This window comes from Carlito syrichta, unplaced genomic scaffold, assembly GCF_000164805.1.
Source record: "Carlito syrichta isolate Samal-C Ts95f unplaced genomic scaffold, Tarsius_syrichta-2.0.1 Scaffold312190, whole genome shotgun sequence".
Lineage (NCBI taxonomy): Eukaryota > Metazoa > Chordata > Mammalia > Primates > Tarsiidae > Carlito > Carlito syrichta.
In genome coordinates, this window is record NW_007256286.1 from 28,077 (window position 1) to 52,176 (window position 24,100).

General features: G+C 41.4%; 1 protein-coding gene across 1 annotated transcript in view; it reads left to right on the forward strand.

Moving 5' to 3' along the window:
* QSER1 (glutamine and serine rich 1) overlaps window positions 1–24,100 on the forward strand; it is a 57,401-nt gene that overhangs the window by 17,129 nt on the left and 16,172 nt on the right. Inside the window, exons 4-7 of the mRNA XM_021718415.1 lie at window positions 14,128–14,450; window positions 15,450–15,566; window positions 17,219–17,352; window positions 18,672–18,889. Of these exons, the coding sequence (XP_021574090.1) occupies window positions 14,128–14,450; window positions 15,450–15,566; window positions 17,219–17,352; window positions 18,672–18,889 (792 nt within the window). The remainder of the gene's footprint in view (window positions 1–14,127; window positions 14,451–15,449; window positions 15,567–17,218; window positions 17,353–18,671; window positions 18,890–24,100) is intronic.

Sequence of the window (24,100 nt, forward strand, 5' to 3'; positions counted from 1 at the left end):
GCCCAACAGGTCAAGGCTGCGGTGGCCGGGAGCGGCCACTGCACTCCAGTCTGGGTGACAATGAGACTCCAACTCAAAAAAATAAAAAAATAAAAATAAAAATTAGTAAGCAATCTTGTATAAATAAGAGCTTTTCCTTTTTTCTCCACTTGCTCTTTTAATTTTTAAAAATATACCATAGACTCGTTAATTTTTAAAATTTACATACAGTAAAATCCCTGCACAATTCTGTAAGTTTTGATAAATGTCTGGTTATATAATTTCCACTGCAATAAGATACAGGACCATTTCAGTCACACCCCCCTCAGTCCCCCCCACCCCGTGTCCTTGTGCTGTGTTTGTATCACCCCCGTCTTCCGTGGCCTATTCTCATGGTTTTGTCCTGTAGGTGGAGTCACACCGCATGCACTCTTTGCCATGTGGCTTCTCCAGCACAGCACAAGGCGCCTGCTGTTGGGCATATCGGGAGTCCATGCCCTTCATTGCCACATAGTTTTGATCCATGGCCCTGGATCCATGTCCAATGGCCCTGCCTCTTTGTGGGCACCTGTTGTTGCCACTTTTGCTTTTCAAGCCCTTATAAAAGGCACCTAGTGTTTTCTCATTGTGGTTTTAATTTTCGTCCCTGGTGGCCAATGAGGTAGTATCTTTTCATGTGCTCATTGCCATAGGTGTATCTTTGATAAAGTGGCTGTGCACAATTTTTCCTTCTTTATAGCTACATAATATTTCATCGTGTATATATATCACATTTTTTTATCCAGTCCATGACCATTTGTATAACTAACCCTGAATTGTACCCCACATCTTTAAAATTAAAAAAGTAGCTATTCACATGTTTTGCACATTTTGTAATTATGTTGTATGAACAGATCATAGAAAAGGAATCTTTGTGAAAGAGCTTATTCCAGGGAACAGTTTACGAGATGGGGAGATGCAGCCTTGGGTGCAGAACAAAGGTAGGTTCCACCAGTACAGCGAGGGGGCCGACCTCTTGTAGGAACAGTTCCACCCCGGTTCCCACTCCAGTCTGCAGCACAAATGAAGAACACAGCTTGTTCAGCAGCAGAACATCAATGATTGATGCTAAAATTGATCGCAGGTGGTCAGAGTTCAGGTGACAGAGTCAGGCCTTTCGAGAGTGTAAACAAGCACGGACAGCTAGGCAAGCCCCAGGCTGAACTCTGCCCAGGGCATGTGTGTAGCCTTCTGTCAGCACGTGGCTCTTGGTGCTTGAAGCCAACCGAATGCGTGGAATCCGTCTCAGAAGCTGGGCTCCTCTCCTCCACGCTCCCAGTTGCTTGACTGACTCACTTCGAGAGTTTTAAAGCCTGTCTTAGAGTCTAGCTCTGAGTGTATCCTGCTGATGTGCAGATGTTGACCCTGTCCTGGACTCACCTTTTCATGTTCTCAGGTGTCTTTTGAAGAGCAGAAGTTCCCAGTAGTGATGAGCTCTACAGATCACTTTCTCCTCTTAGGATTTGTGGGTTTTGTATCCTAAGAAATCTTTGCTTAACCCGCGGTCACACAAATTTTCTCCTAGAAGTTTTATAATTTTGCATTTTACGTTGTAGGAAAAATAATTTTCGTTTACCCTTCATAGTTCACTTGAGCTCCCTGGAACAAAAAACAGGTTAATGAGAAAAAGGAACAAAATGATTAACATGTACACCTCATGTTACAAAAACCTAGAGAAATGAGTAGGTCTCCAGAGTAGATCTCAAAAGCACAAGCACTTAACACAGGCCTGCAATGCCATCTTTCTCTGAAACAAAGAGAAAGAGTGGAGGGAAACCCAGGTCAGGCAGAGATGGCCAGAACATTCTGGTGAGTCAGTCATCCTTTGCCTGGTGCAGAGAGGGAAATGCCTTTACAGATGGAGATGTTCTTTGTATTTGGACATTTCTCATAAAAAGGAACAACCTTCAGAGCCTCTCATGCTTGTAGTTTCCCAAACTCATCTTTATGCGAGGTCTCCTGCAGACAACTTTTGGGATGGCTTGTCTTGAGCCCTGTTAGCATTTAAGTCTGTGGTCCTGAGATGTGAGTTGGAGATAATTTCTTGTGTGTAGAAGACTGATTTTTCCAGCACCTTTTGTTGAAGAGGTTATTCTTTCTGTATTGATTGATTGCCTTTTCACCTCTGTCAAGTCACATGACCATATTTGTGTGGATTGACTTCTGCATTCTCTTGCGTTGACCTGTGTGCTTAGCCTTTGACAAGACCACACTGTCATCAGTGCGGCAGCTTATGGCAGGCCTTAAATAAGGCATTGCAAGTCCTCCAGACGCATCTGCAGTGGTTCTCCCTGGTTTATTTCCTTTTGTATTCATATGCATTTCCACATCGCCTGTCATGGAAAAAAGGCCTGCTGGGACTTTGATTTTTACTTTATTGAATCTATAGCAATTTGAGGAGAACTGCACTTTATTCAGTGAATCTTAACAATTCCTGAACACTGTATCTTTTCAGGTGATTCCTTTCGTTAATCTTTTGTAGTTTGTAGCATATGCTTTGTAAGATTTATGCCTAATTTTTTGGTGCTGTTGTAAATTATACTTTTCAAATTTTAGTTATGATTGGTAGATTATAAAAATAAAGGGTTTTGGCTGGGCTGGGTGGCTCAACCTGTAATCCCAGCACTTTGGGAGTGGATTGCCTGAGCCCATAGATTCGAGACCCACCTGGGCAATTTGGTGAGACCTCATCTCTACAATACATAAAAAAAAAATTAGCTGGGCGTGGTAGCTGCACGCCTGTAGTTCTGGCTACTTGGAAGGCTGAAGCAAAAGGATCCCCGGAGCCCAGCAGGTTGAGGCTGCGGTGGCTGGTAGTGTGCCACTGCACTCCAGTGTGTGGGCGACAGAGTGAGACTCCAACTCAAAAAAAAAAAAAATAGGGTTTTTTTGTTTGTTTTCTTAAATTCTGTGGATTTGCATAACTCACTTGTTCTAGGATTTTTTGTAGATTGCATAGGATTTTTCTATGTAGATAATGATGTCATCTGCAATAAGGACAATTTTATTTCTTCCTTTACAAACTTATGCCTTTTCATTCCTGACTATAGAGGCCAGGACCTTTAGTATGTTTTAGTAAGAGTGGTGAGTCTGGACATCCCAGTCGTGTTCTAAATCTTTGGGGGACATTTTGAATATTGTAAGACTCTGAGTTCTATTTTTTAATTTTTATTTTTTTGAGTCAGAATCTCTGTTATCCAGAGTGGAGTACAGTGGCATGATCATGGCTCACTGCAGGCTCTGCTTCATGGGGTCAGGTGATCCTTCTGCCTCAGCCTCCCCAGTAGCTGAGACTAGAGACACACGCCACCACACTCGACTAATTTAAATTCTGAGTTCTATTAACATTCTCTGGAGAATGTTGATTTGTTCTGTTGTTCTTTGATAGCAGGTAGGCAGAGTGCTTTCTGCTGGGAAAAAAAAAAGTCAAACTCTGTAAAATAGTTAAAAAGGTTTATTCTGAGCCAAATGGCACAGTCCCAAGAGGTCCTGAGAATGTGTGCCCAACGTGGTAGGATTTCAGCTTGGTTTTAGATATTTTTAGGGAGACAGAAGTTATAGGCAAAACCTAAATCAGTGTATGTGAGGTTTACATTGCTTGGGCCTGGAAAGGTGGGACATCTTGAAGTAGAGAATGGGGGACTTACAGGGTCACTGGTGGATTCATAGATTTTCTGGTTGACAGTTGGTAGAAAGAGAGAAGCTCTGTGTAAATAATTTGAAATCAGTAAAAGAAAGGCTTGAGGTAAGATAAAGATGAAGCTTCTATATAGCAAGCTTCAGAAAAACTAGGTGGTATATGCCTTAAAAAGTGTTCTATACAGATGCAATTTCCCCAAGAGGTGGCTTTGCAGGGCCACTTTAGAATTCATCCAAGAAGCATGTTTGGGGATAAAGTTTTCTGTCAAATGATGCTATACTAGAGTCAGGTTGGAATTTGGCATCTTTTTTTTTTTTTTTTTGAATTGGAGTCTCACTCTGTTGTCCAGGCTGGAATGCAATAGCATGATCACAGCTCACCGCAGGCTTGACCTCCTGAGCTCAGGTGATCCTCTTGCCTCAGCCTCCTGAGTAACTGAGACTGAAGCCACATGCCACCATATCTGGCTAGTTTTTTGTATTATTTTGTAGGGATGAGGTCTCACTATGTTGCCTAGGCTGGTCTCGATCTCCTAGGCTCAGGCAATCCTTTTGCCTAGGCCTCCCAAAGTGGCTGGGTTTACAGGCATGAGCCACCACACCTAGCCAGAATCTGATCTCTTACTGCCACAGAGTGTGTTTTGTCAGTCTTTGATCTCTATATATATTTTTTTTTTTTTTTTTTTTTTTTTTTTTTTTTTGAATTGGAGTCTCCACTGTGTCACTCAGACTGGAGTGCAGTGGCCACTCCCGGCCACTGCAGCCTCGACCTGCTGGGCTCCGGTGATCCCGCGGGCTCAGGCAATCCACTCACCTCGGCCTCCCAAAGCGCTGGGATTACAGGCTGAGCCACCAAGACCGGCCTGATCTCTATTTTAACATTAATGTTAGTTGTGCCTAAAACTCTAAAGGGAGGGAGTTGACAAGTCGTGTCTGATCTCCTTTTCTTAAATGACCTGAAATTTAGTTTTCAGGTTTCCTTTGACTCAGAGGGGGCCCATTTGGCAGGGGTGGGGGGACTGAGATTTATTTATTTATTTATTTATTTTGAGTTGGAGTCTCACTCCATCGCCCAGACTGGAGTGCAGTGACCACTCCCAGCCACTGCAGCCTCGACCTGCTGGGCTCCGGTGATCCTCCCGCCTCAACCTTCCAAGTAGCTGGAACTACAGGCGTGTGCTACCACACCCGGCTAATTTTTTTATTTCTTGTAGAGGTGAGGTCTCACCAAGTTGCCCAGGCGGGTCTTGAACCCGTGGGCTCAGGCAATCCACTCACCTCAGCCTCCCAAGTCACAGAATTACAGGCTGAACCACCGAACCCGGCTTTGGTTTACTGCTTTAAATCTGGCCCAGCATTTAGTCTGGAACATGGGGCGTGGTGTAGACTGCAATGTAGTTCAGGTCTCCAAGCCTTTCTCAGGCTGCTTGGGCATCTCCCACAGGTGTGCAGTGGCCTGTGGGTCTGCTCACGAGTGGGATGAGAGGACCCCATTCTGCAGCTCTCTCTTCCCTGGGATTTCCCCACCCCACCCAAATCCAAGGGCCCTTTCTTAGTCATTTGGCCAGAAAGCTGGGATTTTTCTCCAGTGAGCTGCCCATGTTTTGATACAATTCAGTGCAACTGGGACTACCCTTGATAGCCCAGTGAGAGGTAGAAAGAACAGGGGACCCCTCCCATCTCTGAATGCTGCAAGGGCCTTGTTTCCAGGCGCTTTGTAGGGCCTAGAGGCTGGTTAGTGTCGCTCTGTGTCTTGGACTCTCTGGGCAGGGCTGAGAGAGAGGACAAGAAAAGAGAAACAGATTTCCTCCCACACTCAGCATTCCACAGGGCTGCTTTCCTTACCCCCCAGCCTGGAAGAGTTCTTGAAGTTTCTGGTGCATGTGTACTGTCGTGTTCCGCTTTAGGGACTATCCATGGGCCAACGCGAAGGGGATGAGAAAGACACTGGGAAACGACGCCGTGCGAGTGTTGTGTTCAGTTTGGGCTTTCCTCCCAGTGTTCCTGCTGTAACTAACTTTTCAGTTTTCAGGTGATCCACTTTGTGTTTTGTCCAGAGTTTTTATTTATAATCAGTGGGTGATAATGGGCTCGCGTGGACTTTGACCATCTTGATTAGCAGCAGAAGCCTTTCATGAATTCTAAAAACTCATGGGCTTATCAATGCAGTCATTGTTTCTGCTGCTCACATTGTCCTGGAATGGCCAGGAAGCGTTCCTTCCTCATTTGGAGATTTTGATGTGAGTACGTTGAATTCCTGAGTCAACTCCAAGGGAGTATTGAAACCTTTGCCATGGCGTCTTCTCTGTGACTCGTCCACTGTAGAGCGGAGTGTTTTGCTGCCAACTCAGTCTTACTTTATGTCTTGTTGGCACTGTGCCACCTTCCCCTCCTGCAGGGATGTTTTATATTTCGGTTTTAGAGTTCTTAAAATATAATTCCCCACACTGTTCTGAGTGGTTTCTGGTGATGCGTAGCGATGACTGATTTTGCTGTCTTCACCTGGTGTTGCGTTCTTATTTTACCAGTTTTGTAACTGGTTCTTTTGCATGTTTAAGTAGACAATTATAAATTCTAAAAATAGCAATTGTTTTCTGTCTTGTCCGTGTTGGTTCTGGCCTCTGTTGTTTAATAGTAGCAAAGATAGTGAGCATTCTGGTTTCCTCCTTGATATTAGGTGAAATATGTACTGTTTACTGTGAAATATATTTGTTATTGATTTTGGGTATACTGTATTCCTTAAATTTAGAAAATTTCCTTCTGTTTTGATTTCCTTCTAAGTTCATTTTACCATTTTAAAAAAAATCACCAAAGGGTATTGAATTTTGAGCTTTTCTGAAAAATGCTTTATTTGCATTAGTCTATTACTGCGATAAGTTAATATGTGACTTCCTAAAGTCAAACCTTTAAAAAAAAAATTTCTGCCATGAACTCTTGCTTGGTCATGATGAATTATTTTAATCTGTTGCAAGAACTAACTTGCTAGTATTTTATTTAGGATTTTCATACTTTGATTCATAAATGAATTTAGCTTGTTCATTGTTCTGAGTTTTTCTTAATGTCTGTTTTTATCTTAATTCTCTTTCTCTATCTTCCTTTAATTTAATATTCTCTCTCGGCCTTCTTGAGGTTGATGCTTGGTTTATTTTTGTATTTTCTAAATGAATGAATGGCATTTAAGCTTTAAGTTTTTGGTTTTTTTTTTTTTTGTTTTTTTTTTTGAGATGGAGTCTCACTCTGTCGCCCATTCTGGAGTGCAGTGGCCGCTCCCGGCCACCGCAGCCTCGACCTGCTGGGTTCCGGCGATCCTTCCGCCTCAGCCTTCCGAGTAGCCGGAATTACAGGCATGCGCTACCACGCCCGACTAATTTTTTGATTTATTGTAGAGATGAGGTCTCACTGCCCAGGCGGGTCTCGAACCCGCGGACTCAGGCAATCCACTCACCTCAGCCTCCCAAAGGCGCGGGATTACAGGCTGAGCCACCGAGCCCGGCTTTTTTTTTTTTTTTGAGTTGAAGTCTCACTCTCACCCAGACTGGAGTGCAGTGGCTGCTCCCAGCCACCACAGCCTCGGCCTGCTGGGCTCCAGCAATCCTTCCGCCTCAGTCTTCCAAGTAGCTAGAACTACCGGCGAGCACTACCACGCCCGGCTAATTTTTGATTTATTGTAGAGATGAGGTCTTGCCAAGTTGCCCAGGCGGGTCTCAGACCCGCGGGCTCAGGCAGTCCACTCACCTCAGCCTCCCAAAGCGCAGGATTACAGGCTGAGCCACTGAACCTGGCTAAGCTTTAAGTTTTCTTTACACCACACTTTGGCCATTCCTACTGGTTTGTTTATACTGCTCTCACTGTCTTTTCTAAATGATTTATCATTTCAATTGGTTTTCTTTTTAGCCCAAGAGTTATGAAGAATGGGCAGGGGTTCTCTTTCTATTTCCTAGGGGTCTTTTAAAGTTGTTAATTTATAATCCTTTTATGTTTAGGGAACATTTTGAAATTCATGGAAATTTTGTTAGTAGTTTGGTAAATGGTCAATATTTATAAATATCCCATGGGTACTAAGTGCTAATAGGTTTTATTTGGTAACATTGTTCAAATCCTTTATATCTTTTATTTTTTTGTTTAATGACATTTGGTTATATAAGGAAATATTTGTCTGTAGTATGTGTACTGCATTTATTTTGGAGGTAAATGACATGTCTGGAATTTGCCTTAAAGTACTCCAACCAATAGAAAGGGAAAGGAATGTGACAGATAGATGAAGCAAGTATACCAAAATGTCTGTGCATGCTGCAACTGGGTTATCGTGCATGAGGGCTTGAATCCTCCACTTTGGTATATTCTTAACATTTCATGATAATACAAAGTTTTTTAAAGATTCTTTTACCCTTGTTTTTAGATTTCTTGAGCTCTTGATTCTTGAGAAAGGTGTGTCAACGTTTCCCACTATGTTGTATTGTTTTTCTAATAATCTTTACTTGGTTTTGAACTTATCTAATTAGGTGCATAAAGTTTTACTACACTCAAATTTCCTTTATTCCTCCCTAAATTTACTATAATAAAATATCTTTTTTCCCACTTAATGATTTCTGTTTTTATTTTTATTTTTATTTTTTTTGAGTTGGAGTCTCACTCTGTCACCCAGACTGGAGTGCAATGGCCGCTCCCGGCCACCGCAGCCTCGACCTGCTGGGCTTCGGCGATCCTTCCACCTCAGCCTTCCAAGTAGCTGGAATTACAGGCGCACGCTACCACGCCCGGCTGATTTTTTGATTTATTGTAGAGATGAGGTCTCGCTGTCCAGGCAGGTCTCGAACCCACGGGCTCAGGCAATTCACTCACCTCAGCCGCGCAAAGGCGCGGGATTACAGGCTGAGCCACCGAGCCCGGCATGATTTCTGTTTTTAATATTGTCATATTAATTTTGTTGTTGTTAGCATTTTGGGGTATATTTTCCATATTTGTGTTTTCTTTTGGAACATTTTTTCTTATGAAGTGTAGCCCATATATGGAAATACACATAAAGAAAAATACATAAAGGACAACCCCCTCAGATCCCCTCCCACTGTAGGAGCTTTTCTGTCTTCTCAATAAATCCTACTTTCTCAAAAAAGAAAAGAAAAATACATTAAAATTTCCATAAATTTGAAAATGCAGACATTATTCAAGCCATATTCCCTAGACACAGTGTAATAATTTCATAATATATCAGGAAGAAAAAAGAAAGGAGCAAAGAAAGAAAAACTCACCCTTCTAAATAACTCTTGGCTTAAAGAGGCAATCAAAACTAAAATGACAAACTAATTGGAGTGAACAGTAGACCATATGCATTGAAACTAATAGGATATAGCCAGAGTGTGGTACAAAGAAAATTTATGATGTTACATGTCATTCATTGTAAAGCAACAAAGTACAAAAATAACTTGTATTAAATAAAAGCAACCTATAACCCATAGAGCGACCCACAAACTGACTTGAGTGGTAATCACTTGCTTGCTTTTCTTCTACAATTTTGCCACCTGTGTAGGCATCTCTAACGACTACATTTTTTTTTTTAATCAAATAGCCCAGATTGTATAAAGATCATACTTTTGTTTGGCTTATTTTAAAACTTCATATAAAGGACAAATAAATGCAAATAAATAAATAAATTTATTGCTACACTTCCGCTCTACTAATTTGGAAGTTATCCTTTCTTTTAAAAAATTCATTTGCTTGACTCTTGTCATGGAAATTTTCCAGCATGTACAAAGTACAGAGATTGGCAAAATGAAATCCAATGTAGGCATCATCGGTTTCAGTAATCATTAATACATGGTCAGTCTTGTTTTATTCATCTTTGCCTACCAACTCACTCCCTGATTATTTTGATGAGATATTTCTGTTCTTTTCCTGTTATAATAGAAATTACAACATGTATTTTCAGCTTTTTAATACTTTTTTAAAATAGCTTACTCTTCTTGGATATTACAGAATTTTGAAAACCGGAACTCCACTTAACTGCCTCTAACTTAAATGTTATTGTTACGATATATTGTAATTCTATCTTGTTTTTTAAATAGTCAAAATTTGTTCAGATTTACTTATATATTTACCACTTTATCCTTATTTGTTCTTCACCTCATATCTTCTTGGGATTATTTTGCATCTGACTAGACCATGTTCTTACAACTTCCTTTTCTGAGGATCTGCTGATGGCTGTATTACTGTTTTTGTTCACAGATAGCTATGCGATTTGTTTTGCCATGTAACTTAGAAAGTATCTGCAAAGTTCAGTGGCATTGCTGTAAAAATTCTTTTATTTCTTCCATTTATCCATTATTTCTACAAACATGGTTTTATAGTTCTTATAGCAATAGAAATGAAAGAAAAAATTGTTTGTAAAATCTATATCAATAAATAGCATTCACCATGTGTGAGCAAATTTTTTTTTTTTTTGAGTTGGAGTCTCACTCTGTTGCCCAGGCTGGAGTATAGTGGCACACTCACCGCCACCCCAGTGTCTACCTGCTGGGCTCTGGCGATCCTTCTGCCTCAGCCTTCCAAGTAGCTTGAACTACAGGCTTGTGCTACTACGCCCAGCTAATTTTTTTATTTATTGTCTGAAACCCGTGGGTTTAGGCAATCCAAAGTGCTGGGATTACAGGCTGAGCCACTGAGCCCAACTGAGCAAATTGTAAGTGCCTCATATAGCACTTTTTTTTTTTTTTCTGGAGTCAAGTGTCTCACTGTGTTGCCCAGGCCGGAGTGCAGTGGCACACTCATGGCTGACCACAGCCTCAACCTGCTGGACTCTGGTGATCCTTCTGCCTCAGCTTCCAAAGTAGCTGGGACTACAGGTGTGTGCCATTATGCCCAACTAATTTATTGATTTGTTTTTGTAGAGACGAGGTCTCACCAAGTTGCCCAGGTTGGTCTTGAACCCTGGGCTCAGGCAATTCTCCCGCCTCTTCCTCCCAAAGTGTTGGGATTACAGGTGTGAGCCACTGTGCCTCGTGTTTTTTTTACATTTAATACCTATCAAAATTTGAAAAAAGATTAATTTGGATCAACCACAATTACTGTACTGTTGGAAATGTTTAATGTGTAAGGCCTTCTTGTCACAAGACAAATCAGTTTTCATTTATATAATTTTTTGTCGCAGAAAAGTATGATAATGTATCCATAATATGGAAACATATTCCACTAGATACATTCTGTAGTGTGGACTCCTGACATGATTGGATTGTTCCTCTTTTCCCTTGGCAGGCCTTTCCCCTGGACTGGGGAGACTCCTACCGAGTGAGGACAGCTTTCTGATGGTGCGTGAGCAGGTGGGCTGGCCTGTAGCCTGGGAAGCCAGCCTCTAGTCGTTGAGCGCATCGTTCCTGAGTTTCCCGTCTACATTTCATCTTTGTGTTTCAGAGGTCTGGATTTGCCCAGATTCTGTCTTGCTTCTCTCAGCTCTGCCGCTACTGGGTGGAACTCGCCTTCCTCAGGGCACAGCTTTTGCATTCTAGTCTCTGGTCAGGCACCCCCTCTACCCACAGCTCAGTATAAGTCAGGGCATCACTGGCCTTTTCTGGTTTTTTGCTTATGGTTGTGTACATGATCATTTTAATTCACCAGTATTATTCAGAATTGCCACCGGAATGCTATATATTCTTTATAATTTGTTCCTTAACCCAGGGTTTTTCTGTCAGCTCCAGTCTTCACAGTATTTTTTTAAACAACCTTATTGAATTATAATTCATACGCCATAACATTCCCCCATGTAAAGTATACAGTTCAGTGGTTTCATAGAGTTGTGCCACCATCACCATGGTCTAATTTTAGAATGTTTTCATCATTCAACAAGAAACCATTTACCCGTTCACAGCTCTCACACTCACACTCACACCTAGCCACAGGCAGCCACTAAACTACTTTCTTTCTCTGTAGTTTTACCTATTTTAAGAGGCTTCATGTAAAGGAAATCCTATAATATGTGACCTTTTGTGACTGGTTTCTTCCAGTGAGCATCATGTTTTCAAAGACTTTATTCATGTTGTAGCATGTATCGATATCTAATTCCTTTTATTCCCTTAATGGTGTGGATATAATATCACATTTTGTGTATCTATCTATCCATCCATTGATGGACTTTGGATTTTCCCCCCGCTTTTTGGCTATTCTGAATAAATCTACTGTGGATACTCATGTTCTCCAGGATACACATCCAGAAGGAGAATTTTTAAAATCATGTATCTCCGTGATTTAATAGGAATAACTAAGCTACTTCAGTGTGGCTGTGCCATTTTAGATTCCCACCAGTAGTGTATAAGGTTCCATTGACTCCACATTCTCCCTAACACTGGGTATTTGTATTTCTAATTATAGCCATCCTAGGAGGCATGAAGCTGTATCTCATTTTGATTTGTGTTTCTCTAATGACCTGTAATGTGATGTGGCCTTTCATGTGCTTGCTGGTAATTTTTCATCTATCATCTTTGAACAAATAGTGATTCAGATCCTTTGCCCATTTTTAAGCTTGGGTTATTTGTCTTTTTATTACTGAAGTATTATACTGAGATATTTCTATAGTTTTATAGTAAGTTTTGAAATTGGGAAATTTGAGTCTTCCAACTCTGTTTTTTTTTTTTTTCAAGATCATTTTAGCTATTCTGGGTCTCTTGCATTTCCATATGAATCTTAATGCCAATTTGTCAACTTGTTAAGAAAAAAATGCAGTTAGAATTATTGTAGGGATTAGAAGAATTTAAGGACTATTGCCATCTTAACAGTGTTGAGTCTCCTTATCCATGAACATAGGATGTTTTTCCTTATGTAGACATTCTATAATTTCTTTAAACAATGTTTTATAGTTTTCATGGTGTGAGTTTTGCACTTCTTTTGTTGCATTTACTCCTCGTGTTTTATTGTTTTTTATTCTATTGTATATGGATTTGTGTTCCTAATTTTACTTTGGGGTGGTTTATTGCAAGTGCATAGAACTACATTTGATTTTTATATATTGATCTATTTTTTTTCTTCTTTATGTATTGATCTTGTTGTACCCTGAAGTCTTGCTGAACTCATTTATTAGTTCTAAGAGTTTTTTTTTTTGTTTGAGTTGGAGTCTCACTCTGTCGCCCAGACTGGAGTGCAGTGGCCGCTTCCGGCCACCGCAGCCTCGCCTGCTGGGCTCCTGCGATCCTTCCACCTCAGCCTTCCGAGTAGCCGGAATTACAGGCATGCGCTACCACGCCCAGCTGATTTTTTTATTTATTGTAGAGATGAGGTCTCGCTGCCCAGGCGGGTCTCGAACCCGCGGGCTCAGGCAATCCACTCACCTCAGCCTCCCAAAGGCGCGGGATTACAGGCTGAGCCACCGAGCCCGGCAGTTCTAAGAGTTTTTAAGTGGATTTCTGAGAATTTTTCTTACACTGCCAATAATGATGTGTTACTTCTTCAGACATTCTTCTTAGGGGGAAAGCATCCATTTATCACCATTAAGTATGATGTTACTTATGGGTTTTTTTCTAGATGCCCTCTGTTGGGTTGAGGAAATTACCTCTGTTTTTAGGTTGTTGAATGTTTTATCATGAAAGGTTATTAACTTTTGCTAAATGCTTTTTGTGTACCTATTAAGATGATTTTGTGCACCTATTGTACTTTTTTCTATTAATATCATGTATTGCATGGTTTTCAGATGTTACACTAACCGTGCATTCCAAGGATAAATCCCACTTACTTAGTCATATTGTATAATTATTTTTATATGTTGATAGGTTTGCCAGCATTTTGTTAACAATTTTTGTGTTTATATTAAAAAGGATATTGGTCTGTAGTTTCTCATGATGTTTTTGTCTGGTTTTTTTTTGGTATTGGAATAATACTGCCCTGCTAGAGTGGGAAGTGTTTCCTCCTGTTTTTTGGAGTTTATAAAGGATTAGTGTTAGCTCTTTAATTGTTGATAGAATTCACCAATGAAACCATTTGGGCCTGTACTTTTCTTTGTGGGATGCTTTTAAATTACTTTTATTCTCTTTACTTGATATAGGTCTTTTCAGATTTTTCCATTTCTTTCTTTAATTTGTTGGCATACAATGTTTCATAGTACTGCTTTATAATCCTTTCATCTTGATAGCTTCTAGTGCTATTTCAAAGTATTTGGGGTGTTTTCCTTTCCCATATCCAATTGTTTTTTCATCTCCCAGGAACTGTCATAGCTTTGGTTGACTGACCTTTCTTCTTCGATCACATCTGTGGTGAAATTGGGGGAGGGTGGGTAAATAGGTGGAGTTCTGCAGTCTCCTCGTCATTCCGACTCAATGGTCTCTTATTTAATTCTTGGAAATTAACAACCATTCTTTAATTTCTTCGTGTGGTTTTGTTTCAACCAATTTTATTGCAGAAATAATCAAGTCTTTAGCTGTTCATATTTCACACAAAACAAGGAACTTCCAAAAATGTGTAATACTGATTTGCATTCACTTGGTTTAGTTTCAGAAACCCTCCAGGTGGCAACTTCTAGTCCAGCTGCCAGTGGCGCTGGTCCTGTTGCTACTTCCTCCGCCACTGTGGGTGCAGCTAAGCATGAGCCCGTTCACCCCGCTTCATCGGCAGCTGGTGTCCTGGAACACGCACACTCTACAGAACCCCCACGGCCCGTCGAACTTGATGGTCTTTCTTCAGACCAGTTTGCAAAAGGACAGGACACTGTTGCCATAGAAGGTTTTACAGATGAGGAGAACACAGAAAGCGGAGGAGAAGGCCAATACCGAGAACGTGATGAATTTGTGGTAAAGATAGAAGACATAGAGACATTTAAGGTGATGTGAATGTCCACCGTGTGTAGGTTGTACTGTGGTCGGTATAGCCGTGCTCGCCTTTGTGATGACTTCAGTAGTGGGCATCTACCGCGAATTACAAGTTACTGTCTTGTAGTTATCCTCAGTGATCATATTTGATAGTGTTAAACTGGTAGATGTCAGATGATTTGGAAAAGAAAATTAAGAAAATAATTTTAACTTTACTTTCATTTTATGTGTTTCTGACGAGTCAGTTTTATTCCAGTCCTAGTAATTACAGCCATTTTAAATGTTGGGGTTTTTTTGTTGTTGTTCGCTTTGGTTTGATTTTTTAATTTTTTCAATAATCCCAACTCATCATATTATGGTACTTTGGAGAAAATTGTTATTTATATAATTTTAAAGTTTGAATAACAGTAATTGGGTTATCATGTAAAAGTAGAATTGACTTTAATTTCTTAATTTCAAATTATGGAACCATAAGTAGAATATTATAATTTCATGCAAGAATATTTTAGCTGTGTTTAAGATAACATTTTCAGGTTTCTGACTGCTTGCTTTTGTTTTTGCCGTTTTTAAAAAGATTGGAATGGACAAGAATGACATTCATTAAAAAGTACAATAAAGAACATAATATTCAATCCACCTATATTCCTACCATTCACAAATTAACTACTGTTAATGTTTTAGAATATTTGTTTATGGTGTTTTAAGTATATACATACAGTTATAAAATTGCATGAATAACACAGGACTATGTTATTAGCAAACTTTCTAACAGTGTTAGCTACGCAAAGGGTGATAGGCCTCTTTGTGTGTTAGTGACTCCACATTTCTGGAAGAGTTTAGAGACTGAATAATCTAACTAGCTTATAAGAATGATTGCAGGAGTTCAGCTAGAGGTACGAGATGAAAGATTGAGCTAGGTAGGTCTCCAAGATTTCTTTCAGCTCTTAACATTTTATAGGTGTAAAATATGTCGATACTTTTTACAAGTGTACTTAATTCTGCTTATTCCAGGAGGCTTTAAAAACAGGAAAAGAACCCCCAGCTATTTGGAAAGTACAAAAAGCTTTATTACAGAAATTTGTTCCTGAGATTCGCGATGGACAAAGAGAATTTGCTGCTACAAATAGTGTAAGTAAAATGTATACTTACATTAGCCTGCCTATATTTTGACAGGGATCCTCAGGAAAATATAGAATGATTTAATATGTGTATTTTATATGGAATTTTTTTTTTTTGAGTTGGAGTCTCAATCTGTTGTCCAGGCCAGAGTGCAGTGGCATGTTCACGGCCACTGCAGCCTCTACCTGCTGGACTTAGGGATCCTTACATCTCAGCCTTCCAAGTAGCTGGCACTACAGGTGTGTGCTACTACACCCAGCTTATTTTTTTTTTTTTTTTGAGTTGGAGTCTCACTCTGTCGCCCAGACTGGAGTGCAGTGGCCGCTCCCGGCCACCGCAGCCTCGACCTGCTGAGTTCCAGCGATCCTTCCACCTCAGTCTTCCAAGTAGCCGGAATTACAGGTGTGTGCTACCATGCCTGGCTGATTTTTTTGATTTATTGTAGAGATGAGGTCTCGCTGCCCAGGCGGGTCTCGAACCCGCAGGCTCAGGCAATCCACTCACCTCAGCCTCCCAAAGGCACAGGATAACAGGCTGAGCCGCTGTGCCCGGCTTATTTTTATTTATTGTAGAGATGAGGTCTCACCAAGTTGCCCAGGCTGGTTTCAAACACCCAGGCTCAGGCAGTCTTCTAGCCTTAGCCATCCAAAGTGCTGGGATTACAGGCTAAGCTACTGCATCTGGCCTGGAATATTTTAAATATAAAATAGTATAACATGAAATGCAGAGTATGTGATATATCAATCAAAGGAACTGATTTAAATATAAATTAATGGTTAAATACCATCTATTTAAAGCTAAATTTCTCTATACTATTCCTTGACTATTTTTTGATAAAGGAAAGGAATTAGTGCTAATCTGTGAAGAGTTCAGATATACTTGAAGGCTCTTTTTTTCTTTTCTTTTCTTTTTTTTTTTTTTTGAGTTAGAGTCTCGCTCTGTCGCCCAGACTGGAGTGCAGTGGCCACTCCCGGCCACCGCAGCCTCGACCTGCTGGGCTCCGGCGATCCTTCCACCTAAGCCTTCCGAGTAGCCGGAATTACAGGCACGCGCTACCACGCCTGGCTGATTTTTTTTATTTATTGTAGAGATGAGGTCTCGCCAAGTTACCCAGGCGGGTCTCGAACCCGCGGGCTCAGGCAACCCAATCACCTCAGCCTCCCAGAGACGCGGGATTACAGGCTGAGCCACCGAGCCGGGCTCTACCTTTCTTAAAAAGAAAAAAAGAATCTGGGCTCAGTGGCTCAGCCTGTAATCCCGCGTCATAAAGAAAGGTAGATTTATTAAAGGAAAGATACGTTGTGAAGGGCACAGTGAGCAGGACAACAGTGAGAATGTCTGCATCCTAAAAGGGCTCTTATTTCGACTATTCTACCAGGTAAATATCCTAATTTCCCAGAAGACTTCACAGCAGTTATTCTTTTGTACTTGGGTAGCTGTTCAATAACTCTGAGTGAGTGAGCACCTGCCAGGTGAGATTGCTTCTGTACATGGGCATGTGGTCAAGAATGAGCCCAGGATCACTTTTATCAAAGGGAAAGTTAGCCTGGCCAGACCGCATTTTGGAAAACTTGAAGAGTGGCTGTGTGATAATCAAATCACAAAGTAGTATTTGTATGTGGATTGTACATGTTTGTAATTTAAAGTGTTTTCCTCCTTAGTACCTTGGATATTTTGGAGATGCAAAGAGTAAATACAAAAGGATATATGTGAAGTTTATTGAAAATGCAAACAAAAAGGAATATGTCAGAGCATGTTCCAGAAAGCCAAGAAATAGGCCTTCACAAACTATCAGGTATGAGTTTCTTATGTCATATATTTGTATATATAATAGGCTTATTATTGGCAATGTCATTGTGCAAGGGCATATACATTAGTAAGAGAGACGGTGTTTTTTGATCATATGCAAGTCTGAAAATTCAGTGCCTGATGGACTAAGTGGTTCCTTTGCAGGAACAAGATGGGCCTGTAAAGGCCATGGCTGTCTGTGGCGGGACAGGTGCCCTTTTCTTCCCCAGAGTCCTTTTTGTGTCCCCCTAGTATGGTGAAAAAATTAACTCTTTGTGACCTGAAGAAGACAGCTTTTTATTTTTATTTTTTTAATTTTTTTTGAGTTGGAGTCTCACTCGGTCGCCCAGACTGGAGTGCAGTGGCCGCTTCTGGCCACCGCAGCCTCGACCTGCTGGGCTCCGGCGATCCTTCCTCCTCAGCCTTCCAAGTAGCCGGAATTACAGGCATGCGCTATCACGCCCAGCTGGATTTTGATTTATTGTACGGATGAGGTCTTGCTGCCCAGGTGGGTCTCTTACCCGCGGGCTCAGGCAGTCCACTCACCGCAGTCTCCCAAAGGCACGGGATTACAGGTTGAGCCTCTGAGCCCGGCTGAAGACAACTTTTTTCATCCATAAAATGATAACAGTGACGGCGTGTCAAATTGAGAATGAGATAATTTTTGAGAAAAAAACTACATTACTAAACAAGTATCCAGTAGAATTATCATTGTATGTTAATGGGACTCTGGGTGATCTGTTGCAGGAATCTGGGAGTTAAGTGACTTGACTCTGTGGTCTGTAGGGGGAAGCATCCATGACCCTAGATGGGCCTAGCTTAATTATTAGTCCCACCTCTCAGAAGCAGCTTGCCTTGCTTTTATGATGGAATTTTATCCACTCAAATCTCCATACCCACCATGGAGCAGGCCTTGAGCACCTCGGGGCAAACGCATGTGGCACCACCAGGACCTGTCAGGCTTTCTGAGGGTTGGAGCTTGATGTGGCCTTCAAGGGCTCATCACGTGTCACTTTCCCATGCCCATGCTCTCTGGAGAGTGAGTCTATACCAGGAGCATGAGGAACAAAGAGAGAAATAGGAGTTGAATGAATACTCCCTAAGTAGCTGAATATTGCTTGCCAGTGGCTGGAAAATGTGCTTTAAGAAAATGTTGTGGTGTTGTGGGAATCCCCACTGAGATGTGCAGGACTTGGACTTCATTTTGGCAGTGTTGGTGAAGGTAATCAGATCATCTTTTCTTCTCTTTGAGTCTTATTTTGTTTTTCTATTTTGTTTGAGTTTGACAAGATTTCAGTGTTAATAAGTTTACTTGTGATATTGCAGAACTGTTCAAGCCAAGCCGAGTAGTCACAGTAAAACTTCTGATCCTCCAACATCAAAAACTACAGCTACAAAAGCCCCTTCCATGAAACCCAAAGTTAAACAGTTGAAGGTCAAGGCTGAGCCCCCACCAAAGAAACGGAAGAAGTGGAAAGAAGAGTTTTCCTCATCCCAGTCGGACTCGTCTCCTGAGATCCATTCTAGCAGCAGTGATGGCGAGGGTGAGTGTTCCGTGGGGCGGCCCCTCGGTGACCTTGGCTCATCCGCGTGAGTTGCGGGAGCAGTGATGCTGACAGTTCAGCATATCTTTGTGTTTTTCAGAGGTTTACCTACCTGCTTCTGCTCAGGCTTTTAGGAGAGCAAGTTCACTTTCCCTGCTGCACACAATTGGCCCACATGTGCGGCCTTGTAAAACAGGAAAAGCGGAACTCACTTTATTTTATTTTATTTTATTTATTATTATTATTTTTTATTTTTTTGAGTTGGAGTCTCACTCTGTCGCCCAGGCTGGAGTGCATAGTGGCCGCTCCTGGCCACTGCAGCCTCAGCCTGCTGGGCTCTGGCGATCCTTCTGCCTCAGCCTTCCAAGTAGCTGGAACTACATGTGCGCACTACCATGCCTGGCTAATTTTTGATTTATTGTAGAGATGAGGTCTCACCAAGTTGCCCAGGCGGGTCTCGAACCCTCAGGCTCATGTAATCCACTCACCTCAGCCTCCCAAAGTGCTGGGATTACAGGCTGAGCCACCGAGCCCAGCCAGAACTCACTTTAGAGCACCAGTGATCTCACCTCTTTGGATAGGATGGAAGTTAGGACGCGGAATACTAGGAATCTTCTACTTCCAAACTTCTGCATCTGTGTTCATGCTACAAGAAAAGAGTATCTAGGCCTGGGAAGCAGGAACTCAAACTGTGATCAATACAGTGATGTGTATGATAGCGTGGGTTACTCGTTGAGAGAGAGGTGTATGAAACGCATGATACTACATGTCTGCCACTAGCCACACGTGAACCATGCTGAGGAAGGTGTCTTTGTGCCCCAGTCTTCTTTTTCATAAAATGTAAAGGGTGAAGTAGATCAGTTCTCAAACTTCTTGACCTTGGAACCCTTTTATGTTCTTAAAAACTACTGAAGATCCTGAGCAGCATTAACGTAGGTGATATTTACTGATAATTACTGTATTCGAAATGAAAACTGAGATGACACCAACACACATTCCATTAGTCATCAACTTGTGGGTTTTTTTTTTTTTTTTTTTTTGGAGTTGGAGTCTCACTCTGTCACCCAGGCTGGGGTGTAGGGGCACGCTCACGGCCACCGCAGCCTCTACCTGCTGGGCTCAGGCTATCCTTCCACCTCAGCCTTCCAAGTAGCTGGAACTACAGGCACACACCACCAGGACCGGTTAGTTTTTTTGTGATTTATTTTAGAGACAAGGTCTCACCAAATTGCCCAGGCTGGTCTTGAACCTCTGGGCTCAGGCAGTCCTCTTGCCTTGGCCGCCCAAAGTTCTGGGATTACAGGCTGAGCCTACTGTATTTTAAATGCGAGAAATTTCGAGCAGTTCAGTAACCTCGGTAGAAGCTTCTGAACTACAGCCTGTAGACCAAATCTGACCCTCAACCTGCTTTTGTAAATAAGGTTTTGTGGGAACGCAGCCCCACAGATTCATCTGCATATTTCCATAGTTGCCTTCACACGTGACAGTTTGTGTAGTTGCTACAGATCTCAACCGATCAACCACACCTGGAAGGTTGACCACGTATCTTTTGCAGAGGAGGCTTGCTGGTCCTTGTTCTCCTAGAGCATAAAGCTCAAGGTAGAAAAGGTGGAAGGCATGATGGGAGGCCTTGTATGCCATGCAGAAGCTAAAAAACTTGCGGTCCATAAGTAGAGTTACTGCTTAAAACAAATAGGGGAGCAACAGAGCCCAAGGCAAGACCTAGTGAGGTATCCGTTGAGTTGGAACCTGAGAAGCAGTGGCAGGATTGGAAGCGTGGGGAGGGGGTGTTGAGAAATTCAGGATGTTGTCTTGGCTGACCTGGAATAATGGACTCATTGTTGGGCATGCAGTTGTGGTTGGTGCCCAGGATGGTTTCTGACATTACAAGTATCATTGACCGCTGGGCTTGGTAGCTCAGTCTGTAATCCCAGCACTTTTGGAGGCCAAGTGAGTGGATTGCCTGAGCCCACGGGTTCGAAACCTGCCTGGGCAACTTGGCGAGACCTCATCTCTACAATAACCCCCCCCCAAAGAAGGATCGCCAGAGCCCAGCAGGTCGAAGCTGCAGTGGCTGGGAGAGGCCACTGCACTCCAGTCTGGGTGACGGAGTGAGACTCCAACTCAAAAATATAAAAAATAAAAAAGAAGTATCATTGTCCTAGGAGTTTGACTAGAAATTGGATCATAATAAAAGTTCTTTAGTGCTGAACTTTAAATACACTGTATTTAAAACTATGAACTGGGTGGGATGATATGCGCCTATATTTTTAGTTTCTCAAGAGACTGAGGCAGGAGTATTACTTGAGCCCAGAAGGTCAAGACCAGCCTGGGCAATATAGCAAGACCTTTGTCTCTAAAAACTAATAAAAGAGTAAAGCTATTTGTGAATGGTTGCATTCATCAGAATTTATAAGAAAATTCAGTGTTTTGAGTATGTATTTAAAGCACTCTACATAATTTTGCAGATAGTAGTCCTGCTTACTGCCTAGAATAAAGAGGTTTGTGTTCTGAATTTATTTGCCTTCGAATCTTAGTTTCCTAAAGTGACAAGATAAATTTTTCTTCCATTGGTAACTTGAGTGGCCACTAGGTGTCACTAATAGGTAGCAAATATTTTTCGTGCCTTTTTGTAGTCTTATAGTCCCTGGCTAAAGTATGAATTTAGTGCTTTTAAAAAGTCAAATGTTGATAATAAACACAGATATATAGGCTGGCAATCTTCAAACTCTGTTTTAAAAGCTGACCTTCAAATATGGTGAGGATTCCAAATACTCTTGTTTATGAATCTAATGATAATCACTAAGTGCCAATTAAAACAAAATTTAAAAATATATAGCATGATTCCTCCCCCTTTTTTTTGAGTCAGGGTCTCACTCTGTTCCCCAGCTAGAGTGCAGGGGCACAGCCACAGCTCACCGCAGCCTCAAACCCCCCCAGACTCAAGTGATCCTTCTGCTTTCACCTCCCAAAGTGCTGGGATTACAGGTGTGAGCCACTTTGCCCGGCCCCATTACTTATTTACATGAGTTTTTTTTTTTAAACAATCATAGTTTCCAAAACTAGCAGTATTTGATGAGAAGTACATTTTCATATCTGCCTCTACATTCAGTGTGGTGTTATATGTTATTTTTGTTAAAGCAAAAGAAGAAAACCCAACCTCACATAGGGATGAAGTTGGGAAACAGGCATATTTCAAATGCCTCATTTGAATACTCTCCATTTATGGATAGTCTTGATACTGACAAGTAGTAACTGCTTAAATTTTCATGCTGTGCTACATTAAAGTCTATTGGCTTCTCTTGGCTTTTCAATAACTGCTCATCCATGAACAATTTTCTAACCTAATATTTGTGCTTTTGTGTCTGTCTCCGTCTTCTTTCACTTAACAGAATGTTTCAAGGTTAATCCGTGTTGTAGCTATATCAGAACTTCATCCTTTTTATGACTGAATAATAACAGTCCATTGTACCTTTATGTCACATTTTATTTCCTATTTATCCACCTCATCTACTTATGAGAAAATACTTGGGTTGTTTCTGTCTTTTGGCCAGTTGTGAATAATTGCTGTAATGAGCATTTGCATGTAAGCATTTTCAGTATTTTGGAGTAGACAGCTGGGAGCAGGACGGCTGAGTCACAGCAGCGTTCTGTGTTTAGATTTAGAAGAGCCATTGGACTGTTCCACATGGTTGTACCTTTTCTTTATTTTTTTGAGTTGGAGTCTCTGTCATCCAGGCTGGAGTACAGTGGCACACATGCTCATGGCCACCCCAGCATCCACCCTCTGAGCTTTGGCAGTCCTTCCGCTTCAGTCTTCCAAGTAGCCAGAACTGCAGGTGCACGCTTACCACGCACAGCTAATTTTTTTATTTTTTGTAGAGACGAAATCTCGCCGAGTTGCCTGGGCTGGTCTCGAACCCGTGGGCTCAAGCAATCCGCTAGCCTCGGCCTCCCAAAGTGCTGGGATTACAGGCTGAGCCACCAAACCCGGCCAGATTGTACCTTTTCATATTCCCTCCAGAAAAGCACAAGTCTTCCACTGTTCTCACGTCCTTGACAGCACTTATTATTTTCTGTTTTTGTTTTTTAATTAAAGCGATCCTATTTAGTGTGTAGTGGTATCTCATTGTGGTTTTGATTTGAGTTTCTCTAGTGACTAGTAGTTGAGCATTTGTCCTTATTAGCCATTTGTATAATTTCTTTGGAGAAATTTCTATTCAGATTCATTACTCATTTTTGAATTGGGTTGTTTGTCCTTTAGTTGTTAAGTTGTAGGAGTTATTTATATGCCCTAGGTATTAAGCCCTTATTAGATACATGAAAACATTTCCTCCCGTCCTATAAGTTGTCTTTTTCACTTTCTTGATAATGTTCTTTGCATAAAAATTTTAAATTTTAATGTAGCCAAATTTATCTACATTTTTCTTTTGTTTCTCATGCTTTTGTTGTAGTCAGACTCCATTATCAAATCCAAGGTCATAAGATTGTCAAAGATTTACCCCTATATTTTCTTCTAGGAGTTTTATGGATTTAGCTCTTATATTTAGGTCATATATTTCATTTTACACTGTCAGAAAACAACATTCTTTAATACCACTAATAATCTCATCAGGGAAGTTTTTAACAATTAGGAAGCTATGTCTGCTTCACAATGAGGGATACAAGTTTCTCAACATTATAATATTCACTTGAAACCTAAAATTTTATCATTGGCAACAGATACTGCCAGTTTTCCTTGAAGGGACATGTCTGTTTGTTTGTTTGTAAGTTGGAGTCTCACTCCGTCGCCCAGACTGGAGTACAGTGGCACACTCACAGCCACCCCAGCATTGACCTGCTGGGCTCCAGTGATCCTTCCGCTTTGGCCTTCCAAGTGGCTGGAACTGCAGGCACATGCTACCACTCCTGGCCAATTTTTAAAAATTTATTGTAGAGACAAGGTCTCACAAAGTTGCCCGGGCTGGTCTCGAACCCGTGGGCTCAGGCAATCCACGCACCTCAGCCTCCCACAGTGCTGGGATTACAGGATGAGCCACAAGCCTGGCCACATTCATTTATTTTTAATAAAATGTCTTCCAAATACCCAAGCCCAAATATACGTAATGTCATTCTTCAAATAAAAATGTTATTCTAAGCCGGGCTCGGTGGCTCAGCCTGTAATCCCGCGCCTTGGGAGGCTGAGGTGAGTGGATTGCCTGAGCCTGTGGG